This window comes from Agelaius phoeniceus, chromosome 6, assembly GCF_051311805.1.
Source record: "Agelaius phoeniceus isolate bAgePho1 chromosome 6, bAgePho1.hap1, whole genome shotgun sequence".
NCBI lineage: Eukaryota > Metazoa > Chordata > Aves > Passeriformes > Icteridae > Agelaius > Agelaius phoeniceus.
The window spans coordinates 23,285,691-23,302,889 of record NC_135270.1 but is presented as its reverse complement, the minus strand read 5'-3'; the positions used below and the strand labels follow the sequence as shown (position 1 = coordinate 23,302,889).

The window sequence follows — 17,199 nt, the reverse complement described above, 5'->3', positions numbered from 1 at the left end:
CCATCCTCTCATACTTTATCCTACCTCATACCTTTCTATCTTCAGATCCAAATCATTGGGACCACAAACAAAAGAAAAGGAATTCAGAGTGTAAGAGAAAACCATGTACAGTGGGACACAACCTCTACTCCTGTGACAAGTATTATTTGCTCCAGTGTAGCACAGATCTGAAATAGCAAAGGAGCCACCAATGAGGACTTAAGTGAAGATCCAGGTAGATGTTCAATAATCTAAAATAACAAGGTGAACTATCAAGAGAATGAGATTTGGACCACAGGCACTGAAAGGTTCACTGCAGTAGTTCCTGCAGACAGCAGGAACTGAGTGTTTTCTCCAAGAACATTAAGCAGTTTCTGTTGCTTCCACAGGATGCCCACTGTAAGAGATCTTAAAATACATCTCATTTTTAGATAAATTCAGATTTTCAAATAATCTGTTACTTGTAAGAAATGTGGTTAACTAATCCATGATGTGGATGTGTATTGGGGAAGCCTTATGGCAGGAAACCCACAAACTTCACAGGCAAGGAGGTAGATGCACTGGGAGATGTGCATGTGAGAGGTTTGCACAGCTGCTGGCCTTCACTGGTTTCTGGAATACAAGAATACTTTTAGTCTACTGGTTCAAATCCTGCCTTTGCCAGTAATGACTGAAAGACATTGTAATGTAACAGCTGCTGAGTGGCTGGTGTGAAATGAATTAGTTATCTCAGCCTACTGCCTGGCAGGCAGGTGTCCACATCAGAGGAGCCATTGTCACAACCAGAACTAAGTGGCACCCTCAGAGCAAAAGACAAAACTAAATGGATAGGGCAGACAAAATTGACCTCTTCCCTCCAGAGGTTATACTCCCAAATCAAAAGTGAGGTATTATGACAAAATATCAAGATGGGATCCTTCTACAGCTGAACTTATTTTGGTGGCAAGTCCATTTAAGCCTGCCAGTATAATATCTCTAACCACCAGGAAACCATTTCATTATTAAAGAAATGGCAAAAATTAAAAATGGAAAAACTAGTATGGCTGAAGCAGAAGTTAGCCCTCCACAAATAAATATCAAATTCAAAGATCAGAAACAGGCTTTTTAAAAGGAAATAAATGTCATGCACAAGCCAGAAAATGTCTTTGAAAGAAAGACACTTTCCAAAAATTTCATGTCTAGCACTGAAATAAATCACTTGAATTCTGAAGTCCTTGCCATTTTTGGACAATATAAACCAGAAAGGATATCTAGAACATTAAACACTGAAAGCTAGGTAGCCAAGAGAATGTAATGTCATCTCAATATGGAGGGAAGGTGTTTCCCTTAGTTGTGTCAATAGTTTTTCAAACTCAAAGTAACACAGGCATGTTTGCTTCCAAGTATTATTTTTTTTTCCTTGCATTGCTGATAACATGCAGTTGTACTCAGTTCAGTAAGACATTAAGATTGTGTGAATTTGGAAATTGAGAGCCCCATTACCCCTGGATGAACTTGGTATTTGTTAAGGTCTCTTAATCAGGTTCCTCACTGCTAAAATCCAACTACATTTTTGGCAGGGTAACCCTTTACCTGCAGCCTTTGGCCAACTGTGACCTGGGCAGTTTGCCTCTTAAGGAAATGGCTTCCTATTTTGACTGTGACAAATACTTGCATGTCCTAAATAAAACGCTGCTGTTATTGTGGCTGCAGAAGCAGCTCAGCCCTTTGCTATATTTACTGTACTGGCAGTTGCCCTCTAGATTGCATTTTAGAGATATGTCCATTTTTGAGAGCCAGATGTAAAGATGTTAAAGGCAGTAAACTTGTTGCTACTTAAACACCTGTAAATACAGGGATTATGAGATCTTCCTGCAGTTTCTTCTGTGACCTGATGTAAAGGCTAACCTAGGGCAAGAAGGGAATTCTTGGTTCAAAGTTTTCTTCAGTTATTGTATTTTAATAATGGAGTTTGATAACCCTGGGGACTAAAGTCTTCTATTTATCTAAAATAAATTAGACAGCAGGAAGAATAGCAAAGTTGGCTTTCCCATGATTCAGTGTATTGCTAAAATAATACAATTTCTTAATAAGAGACAGAGTTCAACTATACCATCTTCCTTTGTCTCCTCTGAATGAGTCAAAAGGCCCAACAAAACCAGTTAGTTATATATCTTTCCTGGACAGATCTCCACAACTGAATTCTCAAACCTTTTCCATTTACAAAAGCCAACAGGCAGTTGCTGGGCATCCCTCTGCTATTTCTGAACCAGAAACCTAACACCAAATGTTGTGTATGTACTTGGCAACCCTGATAAATTGTTTGTTTCACAAACAGTAGGTTGATCCCTGGATATCCGGGCAAGTAATTAGCTCAGACTACCTGTTTGTTATCTCTGAATGCTAGAAAGCAAGGAGTCAGGCACTTGGGGAAGCTGCAAGTAAAGCTGAAAATGGCTCTTTGCCTGACACCTCAGGTATTGTTCTTGATACCCAACACTGTAAAGTTATCAGTACAAAGTTATTCTTTTATAATGACAAGGATTCCCTGATGCATACACTTTTTTTCATTCAGCTTCTCTCCTGACCCTGAAAATAGTTAGTGGATAGATTGGATGGATAGATTGGATGGACGGACAGATTGGATGGACGAACAGATAGATAGATAGATAGATAGATAGATAGATAGATAGATATGAGAGCCTTACTCACTGTTAAGTTAGGAAAATTTGCTCTAGGAGTTGTTACCATTTATTATCCACTTTAAATGAATATCTAGCATAAAACATTCAAAAAAATAAACCCTTTCAGATTCTCAAATAGCTCCCTTATATTTAGGTAGATGATAACACAGGGCAAGAAGGCATTAGGTGTAGCAAGCAGTTTCAGTTCGACATTAAGGATTTTCAAAATCAAGCCTGAATATACCTAAACTGTGTATCTCTCCAGATTCTCCTGCACTCAGACTATCTCAGCATGTACTTCTTTGGCTGGGCAAATAAAAGTATGTGGATTTGCAGTCCATCTAATACTTTCCACAACCCAGTATTCCCCACTTTGCAAAATCAGAGACAAGCAAAACAACAGTTTAAACATGTTCTCAATAAACTGTCAATGACACTTTACTCTGAGGATACAAGAACTGCCATAGACATGAAAACATGACCTTTACCCAACATCATAATGCACTTCAAGGCAAAGAGCAATTTTTTCATCTTCTGTTTTTATAGCATTTACCTTAGTGAGAAACTAGTTCATAACTAAAATTCCCATGTGTTGTTGTAGCACTACTGCTATGACCACAGGAAAGCTTAACTGGCTTGGTAGCCCATCCTGTAAGCCAGGTCAGAATTGTTAGATATGGGGGAACCTTTTGTGCTTTCCTTTTAGCTAACATTTAATATCTACAAAATTTCCCACCCCTTTCTCAAGTATTTTCCTGCAGAGTAATTTTTACCATCTTAATGGGGTATGTTTTACTTTTGAGTTGCATACTCCTTTTTTTTAATTCAGTCTTATTAAAGCCCATACAACACTTAAAATTTTCTGATTTCTACAGAGAAGGACAGAAAAAAGTTCACTGTTAAAATGATAAGTGTCTTACTAATGACTAGTAAGATAACCATGTTATACCTCTCCATGCAAATCTGAAATGGCCTGTTTTACATTTTAAATGCAGGTCAGATTTTTTTTTTGTCACCTCTTCGAATCAAAAATGTTGGAAGAGACCTTTAAGATCATCAAGTCCAACTGTCTGTTTCTTCTGGCGACTTCTTCCCCCTGCTTACCTACCTCATCAGTTCTATTGTTGGAAATAATTTTTCCCAAAGTTTGCAGGAGAGATGCAACAGACCAAGAAACCTAAAGTGAGATGTCTTTATTGGTTCTAAATCTCAGGTTAATTCCACCTAATAACTGCTGGAATTAATGCTGGCATTGTTAAAAAATGCAACATGGAATTGTGCAGCAAATGCCCTTCACGAGTGGAAGCAATGTGCTTCACAATCCTTAGAAAGAAGACAATGTACAAATATCACTTCAAATTATTTTATTAATAATTTATATTCTTTCTGCTCTTTGGTAAGCTACCAACTGTCTAGTTTATAAAAAGAATTCATACTTATTACAGTTGATATTCCACGGCAAACAGAAATGTGGTATTACTGACAGTACTGCCAACCAAGAACCTGAACTTCATATAACTGTCCTAAAACTCTACAGCAAAGCTGCTAAAAATTGTACCCTTCTAAAGTCCCTTTTTGTAGTAGTCTACCTTTCAGAGACACATCACCCATCATAGGAATAACTTATGTTGATCGAATCCATGTAACATTCTTTCAAAATTAGTAATTTATAAAAACACTATAATTTTTGATCCTAATTTAATGAGACACAGGATAAGATTCTAGGGATCAGAACAAAGCAATCGGAGAAATAGAGAGTGGTCACTCACCTTTCCACCATGTGTGTCTGGTCCAGTGATAACCCATCAATTGCTGTACATTCTGGACATTTGAACTTCTTTCGTGGGGTCACCTGCAGAAAGGCACACCAGATATTATCAAATATCAACAGAAGGGACATTAATCTCCTTGCACAGAGAGCAGTGCAATACCTCTGAGCATGCCTGCAGTGTAAACTGAGCTGTCTCAAAAAGAGGGGGTGTACAAAAAAAAGCCACTCTATTCCTCCATTCAGCTCCATCTGGCCCGGCTGACTGCAAAATTCACAGGGGCCTAATAAAAACGGCTTGGAGGGTTTTTTCCTTCTGTAACTGAAAAGAAGTGGCGATGACAAGCTCCTTAATTCCTGTTTAATGACTGTTTTCTCACTGCCAAGGTCCCTGTATAAACACCATTTGTTCTTGCAGCCATAACAGCGATGAAATATAGCTTCCCATACTTCACCGTAACGTTAATCCAACAGGCGCTCTTTTGCTCTCTCCAGTTAAGAGCTGACTGGCAAACCCTGCAGCACTCTCCGAATCGCACAGAGGTGCCAAATTACTCTGCTCTGCCCTCATACAGCTCAGAAACTTTTTCAGCAAAAGCACACACTTTATCTTCTAAAGACTTTTCTAGGAAATGCAGCCACCAGTCCCAGTAAATGATGATGGACAGAAGGGAGAACGGACCCTGTTAATTGAAGTAATGCCTGGTGGCCTCTAAATCTCATTCCAAGCTGACACACTTTGAAATGAATGTACGGAGTGAATGTCTAGACCTGAAAACGTGTCGAAACATGTCAGGAAATTAATTCAGGGATAAAAAGTTCATTTAAAGCTGATCTTGCAATTAATGTTCTTGCAATTAACATTCCTATAAATCAGCTGTTGTCAGGCCACGATAGAGCAAGCTGTGGACAGTTGGCAATTTCTTTCCTCTAGTGATCTCAAATAGTTAAAATATATGTCTGTGGGCCTGTACATATACACACACATAAGTACAGCTGTCATTTAAATTATCTTTTTTATAGCTCATCTAGATGGTTAAAATAACCACCAGAAACAACTGGTAAAAAATAATTCTCTGTTCTCAGTTAACACAAAAACTTTACCAGAAGGGCTTTTCTATCATGAGAAAGAGACCAAGATACCATACTGGGAGACAAGGAGAGAAAAAGGGAGGATTAAGTAACATATTGAAGCCTACTGAATAAATTTAAGTATGTATCTCATAGTTTTTAATTTCATAAAGATAAACAGCAGAAAAGCCCCACCTTAATGACTGATTTTCCAGTGACATTTGCTACTAGAAAATTCATGGCAATATCTTCACAATTCATATGAGCATCCACCCAATTCTTGATGTCTCCAGGCATCTTATAGGTGTACAGATAGTTGAAATACTGCAGAGAAGAGAGCGAGAGAAAGAAGATAATTTTATATAGACACAGTAACTATAAGACTAAATATTTCAGTCATGGAACAGCTGGCAGCTAAGTTATAGTGCCTTCAGACAAGAACTACTTCAGCAGACAGAAAATAATTTTTGGGTGCTAAACTGCTTATTATTCCTTTCCTGACCACCACAGAAATTTCATTAAAATTGGTTCTCTTTTCTGAACCTACCAGCTACAAAGATACATTTCCTGCAAAATTTGCTATGGACTTTCAGGTCATGCAAACTGGCAGGAATTTTCTAAGTTCATAAAGGTAAGAAATGGTTTTATTTCACTGTCAGAGACAAATCAGTGGTTTTCACAGCAACTGAAAGAGGTCTAGGGAAAGTTTGCAATCAGTTCTACAACTGTTTTAAAGAACATAATCATAGCACCACAAAAACTGATGGAACAATGACAGAAGCACATATAGATCTTTTTTAATGTACACATTGTACATTAGAGCAGTGCAAGTTGTATATCACCTTGTGATAAAAGGCTGCCCCAGTGAGCACCATTGAGACTTCATTGGTCCATTCTGATTCATATTTCCATTTGTTCATCTCGTGGTCCCAAAGATGCAGGCGACCTGGGTATCCAACCAACCTGTCAGGGAACTCACGCCAGACCTGAAGAGAAGAAAACATGACATGCTGTTAACCAGGCCTGCACAGAAAGCAAATGCAACACATCTGCTTTCTGGAAGGGTAGCAAATGCAACACATCTGGAAGGGTAGAGTTTCAGTGGGGCAAAGATCACTTAAATTCTTCTAAGTCCAAATTCTTGGAACAAAAAGTTGCCAAGAAGGAGTACAAAAAAGAATAAGCTTGCTGTGGAAGGACTCTACAACTCAGAGAAACCATGTCCCAGAGCAAAAGGCCACTAATGGACTACTAAAATTGTTACAGAGACACACAAATGACTATTCAAAAAGATTTTAACTCTAACTAAACCCAAGCATGATTAAAATGAAACTTTTGATGTTAACTTCAGTAGATATGACTACAACCTAACTACTTTCACAGCTGGCTTTGGATCTAACCAACCTGCTTCCTTTGTCAGGAACTGGCTTAAATTTTAATATTTCTGGTATTCTTTAGTGGGTGCTTGGCTACATGGAAGGCTGCTTTGCCCTTGACTTGTTCCAGACAGCTGGATACAATCAAGATACCATCCTTGTCACTCCATACATTATTTTATAGCTGACTACAGGATCAAATACAGTAGACAAGAACAAGGAGAAGGGCATCATTAACACAACCCTGGTTCTCTACACTGCTGGCCACATTAAATAATGGACAATTTTTGCATTAGAGAAAAAGGGAGGAAGGATTATAATTGTTTAGAGGGGTCTGAATGCTATTTGTTTGCTAGATACAATTTGTCTGCATTATTTGCAGACAAATTATTCAAAATCTGTCGCTTAATCCAAATAACCGCTAGGCTTGTTGGAAGAATGAGTCTTGACTTTCTAACATACAGTTAGGTTACAAGAGTTTCTGGTTTAGGCTGGTAATGTATAAACAAACAGAGGCATATGTAATGAAATTTTTGTATGCAAGATCAACAACAAGAACAAAGTACCTCAAAAATCCCCAAGGATCCCTTCACAAATTCTTTCATCTGTACAAAAGACAAGGGAACCCTACAGTGGAATGTACAGTAAAGGAAGTGTTATCTGGAATTCCACCATCCTGCAAATGTCACCCCATCAGCAGTTCACTTTGGCCACTTCCTATGTGTCAGTGCATTTCAGTTGGGAGGCCTGGACTATAAGGACTCTATGCAAGTATTTTGTCATAGTAAATATGATAAAACAATCAGTTTTAAGTTACTGCTTCTGCATCTACATTTCTGTGATTTTTCATTACTATATACCTTTTCATCTATACATCTCAACACATTTTATTGCTGTCAGTTAATAAAGCTTCAGAATCCCATGATGAGAGCAGTTATTATTTCAAACGTCCAGATGAGGGAACCTGCCAAAATCATACAGGAAACAAGAATGCGATCCAGATCTTCTGACTCCTCGACTTCTATTTTATCCAGAAATCAATCTTTCTAGACAGCTCTAGGGCACAAGTACTGGGATAGTATTTAGATATGACAATGCTCCAACACAGAGGATTCTTGAAAGCAGAGATAGCTTGGAACTGAAGGAAAGAATTCATAGGACACTTACCAGTTGGTGCCATAAGCTAATTAAAACAATACAGACTTTTGGCAGGCAAGCCAGTGAGGGCTTGAGATGTCTATTTTGACATGATGTAGAAAACCTTAATAAAGAACACAAAACTAAATGTACGACACTCAAAAATTTATTCCTCACTCTCCAGGACTCAAAAATTTAATGATTTAGTTTTAAACCTGAATATTAAAATGTCTATCTCCCAGCTGTTGGAAGGTACCACCACATAAGCTACTGAGGCTCAACAAAGGATTTAATAGAACACCACAGATCTGCACCGTACTGGGCTAAGAATTCTTGTAGAGGAAATGGCATGCATATTAACAGCAGCTGAAAGAAAGATTAAAGTCAGCTACTGCTTCCCACGGGAGTGCAGTGCCTTCTCAACACAGAACCCTGGATTCATAGCCCTTATAGTTTTTGCCCTTGGTGTCATCTTCAAGAGTCTAAATGACATAAAATAAAAGCCAACTATAATGCACATTACTCATACAGATGTTCTTGTGTCACTCTAAATATCAACTCTACCCTGTAAAAAAATGTCCTGGCCTCTGAAAATTGTCAGTTCAATGCATCTAAAAAATAACTTTGGTGTTTTGAACAAAGATTCCCTTTAAAAGTAATGCTTTTGAAGTCAGTGGAAAAGCTTGGCTTTTTCACAATGTTCACCACTAGCTCATTCAATGGTAATTCTGGAAAGGCTCCCAGTGGCTCCATCCAGCTCATTACCCAAATCTATACATATGCTTTGTGCCAAAATTAATATATACAGCTACTGCATATAAGGAAGCTTTCAGAATAAAAATAGTGGTAATGATTCTAATACTACTCTCTATTTTGTATTACTGTCCATTTTCTTGTTTGATAGTTGCCTATAATTTATTAGTCTGTTAGGAGTACATTTCATTTTAGCCAGTGATCTTATTAGCTTCCTCAGACTAAGAAGGATGGCCTGCTTTAATACTGGTAAGGGACACATCCAAGGAAAATCATATTGCCAAGTGAAGAGGAGGTATGCTTATTTGCAGACAAGTCATTCCAAAAACTCTGGTAGTCAACCCTAAAGATAAATATTTTTGGATGAAGCATCTCCCAGATGAAATGTCAAAAAGAGGTTCTGACTTAGTAGTTTTACTAAAAGTCTTGTAGAGGAAAACCAAAAGGAAATGATAGTAATTTTGTTTCCAAGTCAAGTTCCCAAGTGACATAAACAGTATAGCTAAAACACCCTCCAGCCTAAACACCCTCCAGCCTCATCTCTCCAGAGCTCTTTCTGCCTCACAGCCTCAGCTATTCTGTGCAATTTGCTGTGCCAACAGAACAGCAAACTCTCCACGTAGCCAGAAGGACAGGGAAGCATATCCTTCTACAAAACATTCTCAAACATTTATGCATCAAATTCAGTAGACTATATTAAGTCACATGCAATTTCAACAACTTAATGAACAGAAAAATAGTCAGCATTTCCAAAGCTACCATGACATTTTAAGAATGAAACACTGATTATTCTTTACAAATGAAAACAAACTCAACCCATCATACTCCTTCTATCTTCCAGAGCCCCATCCACTCTTAATTCTTTCCCAGTCCTCAAAGGAATGGCTTGTGCTATTACTAAAAAAATTAAGTAAAATGTAAACACAGAGTCCATTAAAAGATGCAAGATGCTTTGCACACACACATTTTGTAAAATATCATCAGTTTGAAGAAGAGCTTTGAATGTGGCCAGCAGTGAAGAATTCTTTTGTCAAGCAGAGTTACAGTACTTGTTCTACAAAGGAATGCTGAAAACTAAACTTTTAAAGTCAAAATGAGCAAGGAAGAATTCCTCTGAAGAAGTCATTCCAACTTCATGAAAATTTCAGCCTAGCAAAATATGCAATTCAATAGAGAATAGATTTTTTTAAAGAGTGCCAGAGACATGAAGCACTGAAAAACAATTCTGAGACAGAATAAGATAATCTAACAACAGAAGGCCAAAAGTTTTCAACAGAATAAATGCAAATTTAGCAATGCACCAAACTGTACATTTTATGAGGGAAAAACATAGGCCCAGAACAATAACACCCATTTAGACTATTTCTATTATTGGTCTAATAAAAATATTTTGTCTCTATAAGGACAAAGTGCTACATAAGCATGGGATAAGAAATTACTTAATACTATGATATCTGCCTTGAGGCGAGCTGAGACACAGAGGTGGGAATGCTACAATGCTTGATTCCAGTCATGTATTTAAACACCAGACTCTTCAGAGGTAGCCAATGGTTCTGCTTTAACTTTTTAAGATTATGATAATCAAAATACTTGTTCTACTTCTTGGGTCTCTTTGATACTCTCTCTGTGAACAACAAAGTTCAGTAAGTGGGAAAAAAATTATCTAGACATAAGTTTTTTTTGCAGTATCCCAAGTCATGTAACTTAACAGAACTACTTTTTTCAAAGTCAGAATGTCATGAGTATTCTTCTGCTACCTTAATACAGCAGCACACAGGGACTATTTTTCTGCTTGCTCCAACAGATTTATGCAAGGTCATAAATCACTGTACCGTAATAGTTCACTTTTAACAAGTAAAAAATGTCTGACACTTTGAGTGTTACTATATTTTTTTATGGCTGAAAGTGTACAGAGATCAAAGTTTTCTGGGCTTTTTTTTTTTTAGGCTTGCTCTATGCATTCAGAGAAGTGTGTGACAGAGAGGGTTTTGCCACATGTTTAAATGCAAAGTCTCAAGGATGTCCGGAGAGAAAAGAAAATTACTGAATGTCACGTTTCCAGCCTTTCATATGACCAAAGCAGAAGCAGACCTACTTTTAAAAGAAAACTTTCTAGTAACCTTATATGCTGCTACTGTTCCCTCTGGATTCCCCTGAAAATGAGTCAAGAGTTTGAGAGATACTTTTCTGGTAACACACATAAACAGATAAATAAATTATCACAGGCTGAGGACAATTTAAACATCTGGGAGCCAGCTCAGGCCTGTCAAGCAAGTCACAGACACTCAAGGACAGGAAAGATCAATCTTCAGCCCCTGATTTCTGTGCCAGAGAGTAGGAGCTACATCACCCACTCCCTATATGAGGAAAACTGTGTATTTCTAGGATAATTTGCTCTGTTTCTGTATTCAAAGACATTTCTATTCATTTAATTTACTGAGGGAGTGGGGCTGGTGAAGCCAAACTCAAAATACAAGGATTCAAATTACTCATACGTTTGTCTCAGCTATCTTCTCAATACAGCACTTTAATTTTCCATCAATGTTACTGTGCAGTAAGCTGACTTCCCAGAATTAAAAAGGAATAGGATTTATAATAAAATGCAAAAAACTGCAAAAGAAATAGTTTCCAGTCTGCCAAACTAAACAATCTCATGTCCAAACAGTTACATTGACACACAGAATATAAGGACTGTTACTCAAATAGTCCCTGCAACCAAGGCACATGGCCATAAGGCCAATAAATGAGCCAGCACAATCAATCTGCTAGACCTGTTGGACTTAATCCTAGGAGACAAACAGTTGCAGGTCCTGATTATCCCCTAGTTGCACTGACCACAGAGGAATTCACATCAAGTTTTCTTTGCCTTATTTTTTTTTTCATGAGGATAATTCCTTTCTGGTGTGACCAGACTCAATACATGTCATGTTACAAATATTATCCACTGAGGGTGTTAAAATTAACAGTTCAGACACACAAAAAACCAAGGTTCTGCTTCACGTGACTTCTGGCTGACACAGCTGGAACTCAGCTGCAGTTTGAATCTTTGCTTCAAAGCCCTTCAAGCCTGCTCTGCCAATAGCAGAACTACTTACACGGTCACTTAGGTGACTTTGGTAAGTCACTCCTTACTCTTAGGCACTTTCAGACAGCTTTATGAAAATGGAAGTCAAATTGCAAATGGAGCAAGGGTTTATGCAGCATGTACATTATGGATCTGCTATCATTCATCCCATCAGATCACTCTCAAAACTAGTAGTTATAAGCACCAACACAGGCAGAAGTAAGCTCTGCTGTTGCAGTACAGGGCTTAAAACATTCAGTGTATACAACAAAGTATAGAGAAGGTCTGTGTAGCCAAAATCCCCTTCCTTCAGTTGTCTACTCTTCCTTCCATCTTTCACACTTCATGTATTAACTCACTACTCTTAACCTGGCAAGGAAAGTATTTCCTTTCTGGAGACACACATGATAGATGAAACCTCTGTCTCCACTACTTAACATCTTTGTTATTACTTCAGCATACCTACATCATCACAAGACATTTCTGGAGTCCAAAAGCTTTTTACTTGCTAACAGTCTTTTTTACTCAAGAGGGAGAAAGAGCAATATTTCACCCCACGTGTACATACGTTAAAGAAACACATCCAATGTATTTTTTAAAAATATCATCTTGTATTAACTGCACTTAAGATTGCTAAAAATTGGACAACTATCACATTTCACTAGCTTTCTCCACCTTAGAGAAGCAGTTTTCATCATTTCATTCAACTTGGCTAACAGTATCATGTTCTAGCTCTCACTTAGGAAGCCCAGTGTTGTTTTGCTGTTGACAATGCATGTACAGGTGTGACTAAATAATTCAAAGCTTTCTTAAAATATGGTATTACATTTTCTAATGTTTCTGATTTGTTTACAAATAGAGCATCTTTGTCTTAAATATGCACATATAACAGTAATGATTATGGACTGTGGACTTAGATTATGGACTGTTATACACTCAAATACAAATGGAAGACAAAAAATTACCTAATTCAAAACATAATTTTGGAAGGAAGACAACAGTGTTGCTTCAAGAGTACTTTTAACAAGCAATTCAAGTAGCTATGAAGAGTGTCACTTCTTTGTACTGCCATGAGTAACTGATTTGGACAAGCTCTCTTTCTGTCCATACCCTCATCAGAAGAGCAGCTGCTGAAGCTTTGCCATTTCAAGCACATGATCCACGTGTCCCCTCCTTGAAATTCTTCAGTTCTTCCTTTCACTGCACTCCACCTTACTTCAGTATGTCCCCAAGAGGCCTCCTCTGCTCCCAACACTTAATCTTTGAAACTTGTCTTGCCCATCAAGACATGTTCCCTTGGCTAGCATTTCTGATTTATCTGAAGTTAAGAAGAATGCAGCTCAGTCTTCAGACTGCTTCCCCTACACTTATTCCACTACAACATTTTCTAGAGTCTCTTGGCACTCCTGTGCCAGTTACTGAAAACCTCTCAGATGGCAGGCTTTTCAATAAAGAAATGACTATCTGTAAAACTGTTTCAGTCAGCATTGAACTATTATAGTAAAGAGAGATGCAACAATCTGAATCAACATACTGCACAGTGCTTTCTCCACTTTATATACACTTTCTATGCAATGTTGAAGCCGATGGCCTGGAGACAGGGAAAAGCCAATTCTCTTACCTCATAGCCAAACTGAAGTTCATCTGAGGTTAGCATAATGATATCATCATCAATAGCCAGCACTGCTTCCGTTTCAATCTCATCATAAGGGAAGAAGCGGTTGCTAAGTTTGTTTTCGGCAGTCCTAACAACTTTCAGGGGAACACGAATCTTTGGCCAGAGGGAATCTAGAGAGAAAAATTGAAAGAAATAGAATTCAACGTTATACTTTAATTCTGAATATGCATATCCATCTTAGCTGCTTTTTACTCTTTTCTTCTTTGCTTCTAATCAAATGCTTCTTAATGGTGAATTTACAGCAGTCTCGGTTTGGCAAACACAAGAGCAATGAAGGCAAGAGACAGAAGCTCAGCTGCATTTCCCTCTGTATCTCTCAACAAAGAGCTTCATGGGCAGCCACAAAGAGGATAGCTTGCCCAAAACAACAACTTGCAACACTCACAGAGCAAGTGCAGGGATAATACGCATTGGTTCAGGGCACACAGTGTGAAAAGGTACTTCACTCAACTGCAACTAAAATAATTTGAAGCAGCGGGATACAATCACTGACTGCAAGTCTAGGATCATAAAGAATTTGATTAAGAATGTTAGTTCTATCAACAGCTGAGCAAAAAAAAATTATTATATCAATTAAATGTTTAGCACTATTGACTATTGCTAAGGAGTTGATTCTCTGTCTCAGCAATTTCTTTCATCTTCAAAGTCCTAAGTTACAGTGATAATTTAAATCTAGATAAATACAAATGGATTCTAACTTGTGCCTTACAGCATTCCTCCAAGTAGAATAGAGCACTGGAGTACACAACCATTAAATTCACAAGTCAAATGAGGATTTAAGTAGCAACAGAACCCCCCATAGATACAAAACTGGATCAAATTCACCCTACCAATTAATAGCATGGTATAATTTCTACTTTTTCCTATGTGTTTAACATGTAGCACCTTAAGTGTCATGTTAACAGTTTCTGCATATATTCAAAAATTTTCAAAACCCTATTCTATTCCTACAAAAGAATAACTATAGGTGTAAATATAGAGCACCAAGCTAAAGGAAATGGAAGCAAGGTCTGAATATTAAACATTCATTCTAAATGCATATAACCATGCACAATTTCTAGCACAAAGGTTAACAGTAGTCATTATTACAGTATGATGCATCCCAAAAGCAACTGTTCATGAAAATATATTTTAATTAAAAGCAAGAGACACATGGGCAAACTGGAGAGAGTTCAGGAAAGAACCACAAAGGTAATGATGGCACTGGAGCATCTCCCCTACAAAAAAAAAAGCTGAGACTGTTGTGGCTATTTAGCCTAGAGAAGGCTCAAGGAAGGTCTCACCACTATGAACAAATACCTGAAGGGAAGATGCAAAGAAGAGAGAACCAGACTCCCTTCACTGGTGGCCAGTAAAAGGACCAGAGGCAATGGCACAAACTGAAACACTGGGGGCTCCCTCCAAACATCAGGGGAGACCCTTCCAGAGTGAGTGTGACTGAGCACTAACACAGGTTGCCCAATGATGTAATGAAATCTCTGCTCTTGAAGATATTGAAAGCCATCTGGACATGTTCTTGCTTGAGAGATGGGTTGGACAGCTGATCTCCAGAAGTCCTTTCCAAGCTTAGCCATTCTCTGATTCTGTGGTAAGTGGAGTCTAGAGGAACTGATACTGGGCCTGAAGGCACTGGAATTTTCATGTCTGAAATATATATAAATTTTCAGTGCAAGTGACACAAAGCCTGGAGACATGAAAAACAGTGAGCACAATAAAGTCATACAGAGCTTACTGAACTCTATATGACAGGACTGCTTAGTAAACTAGGTTCATTTGAACAAAAAACACACTGACACTTTTGAGACACAATTAAGCACTAGGACCAAGGCAACTTTTTCCCTAAAAATAGCTTCTGAAAAGGATTAAAGGGATAGAGCAGACATTAGTTCTCAGCATGCTGCTGCAGCAGAATGGATTTATATAATTTTTGTATGTATAGTCAGGTATGTAGTAAGAAGTCAGGGCTAAGGGCAGGACAATTTTACCTGTATGCAGACACAGACAGACAGATGCTAAAATCCTGTTTCATTCTGGCGCTTTTATATTTCAAACCATGTTAAAACACTGAAAATGGTGCAGAAAGAATCACATGAGTTATGTGAGGTCAGGAGAAAATGCCTTTTAGTAGAACGTGGAGATCAATCTGTTTAGTTTACTAAAAGAATGAACAAAAAGTAGATTTGCTTAACATGTACAAGCACCTACACAAGAAGAAAAATGACATGTATCTTCAACAAACTGGAGAAAGACATAACAAAAAACAATGACTGGAATCTAAAGCCAGGCAAATTCAAAGTACAAGGCAGACATTTTTAATAGCAACAGTGGTTAACCTCTGGCAAAAGTTTAAAAGGACAGCAATTGGTTCTGTACATCTTGTCTTTCAACAAGACTGGGTATTATTATAGAAGATGCAGTCAAAGTTTGAAGTCACTGGACTGAAAAGAAAGGCAATGTGGTGACTTACGACACACAGGTCAACCAGATGGTCTTCCTGCACCTTCTGCCTCAAACTCCATGAACAGTTAAGATTGTTGACTGTCACCAGGATAAGAATTGAAGTTTGAATAAAACTACTAGGACATGGGGAGCAAATACAGAAATTCAGAAAAGAGCGTAAGGAAATAAGATCCTTGTTTCTGTGTTCTGAGAATAAAAAGTGGAAGTTAAAACAGGTGTCAATGGAAAAAGTCACTTTAAGGACAAAAATAAAGAGAAGTCCTAACCTAAAGAAATGGTTTAAGTTTTTAAACAACAACATATGGTCATATTCTAGAATTGTTCTCAGCAAAAGGATCTGAAGAACGCTGGCTGACAAACACCAAAAATAATGGGATACAATTATGTGCACACACTTTCACTTCCATTATAACCTTGAATCAAGTCTGCCTCCAAGACAGTTCTGCACTCTTTCCACTGTCAGTCTGTTGCACTAGGAAGACAGTACCAGAGAAGAGGAGAAGCTGCTTCATTCCCACATGTACAAGTAAAATTCGCTCTCAGGAAGAAGTGTCCATCCCCATTGCCACTGGGCCTCTCAGACTTAAAACTCACAAATCTGCACACTGCTAAAAGACACCAGAGTCTGAACACTACTTCACTCAGGAAAACAAAGCAGTATTTCCAAACCACAGAAAGTCTTCAAAAGTCAGTTTTTCTTGGAGATGTATTTTAGAAAGGAGGATTGGCAGGCATGGGTGGTCAAAAAAAAAAAAAAAAGAAAAAAAAATGAAGAAGAAACACGGAGTGATATTTACTGGGCAAATTTGTATTCAGCATTCAGTTTCCCACCCCAAAGTTTTTCTTGTAAGTTTGAAAATGTGTCTGTAAAACCTACTTTTATCTTTGTGGTCTTGTAGACCATGGCCTTTATTTGACATGTATGCACGTTCTTATCCTGTTTCACTCAACTCTTGTCCTTCTACTAGAAGGCACAAGTCATTAGCCCTGGCACATTTGAGTGGTTTGTGACATTGACCAGTAGTCAGCTGGTCAATATGGATTCAGTCCCATTACTGATGGACTCCAGGGGAGTCAGAGTCAGCCACCAGCTGGGGACATACAGCAAGCTCCTTGGGGCCACTACAGAAATGGAGCATTGATTCCAGTTATAGCATTACGAGCTCATTTTATTCTCAGCACCATAAGGTCTTTAAAAGCCCAGCATGAATCACAGTCTGAAATTATGATTCCAGTAGGAGACCACTGAT

At 38.1% G+C, this 17,199-nt stretch overlaps 1 protein-coding gene across 2 annotated transcripts in view; it reads right to left on the bottom strand.

The window, feature by feature from the left end:
- Window positions 1-17,199, bottom strand: part of EXT2 (exostosin glycosyltransferase 2) — a 73,211-nt gene that overhangs the window by 4,165 nt on the left and 51,847 nt on the right. For both annotated transcript variants that reach the window (XM_054635435.2, XM_077180008.1), the window contains 4 exons: window positions 13,433-13,599; window positions 6,324-6,467; window positions 5,677-5,805; window positions 4,412-4,494 (listed from right to left, as the gene is read on the bottom strand). In XM_054635435.2, the coding sequence (XP_054491410.1) occupies window positions 4,412-4,494; window positions 5,677-5,805; window positions 6,324-6,467; window positions 13,433-13,599 (523 nt within the window). The remainder of the gene's footprint in view (window positions 1-4,411; window positions 4,495-5,676; window positions 5,806-6,323; window positions 6,468-13,432; window positions 13,600-17,199) is intronic.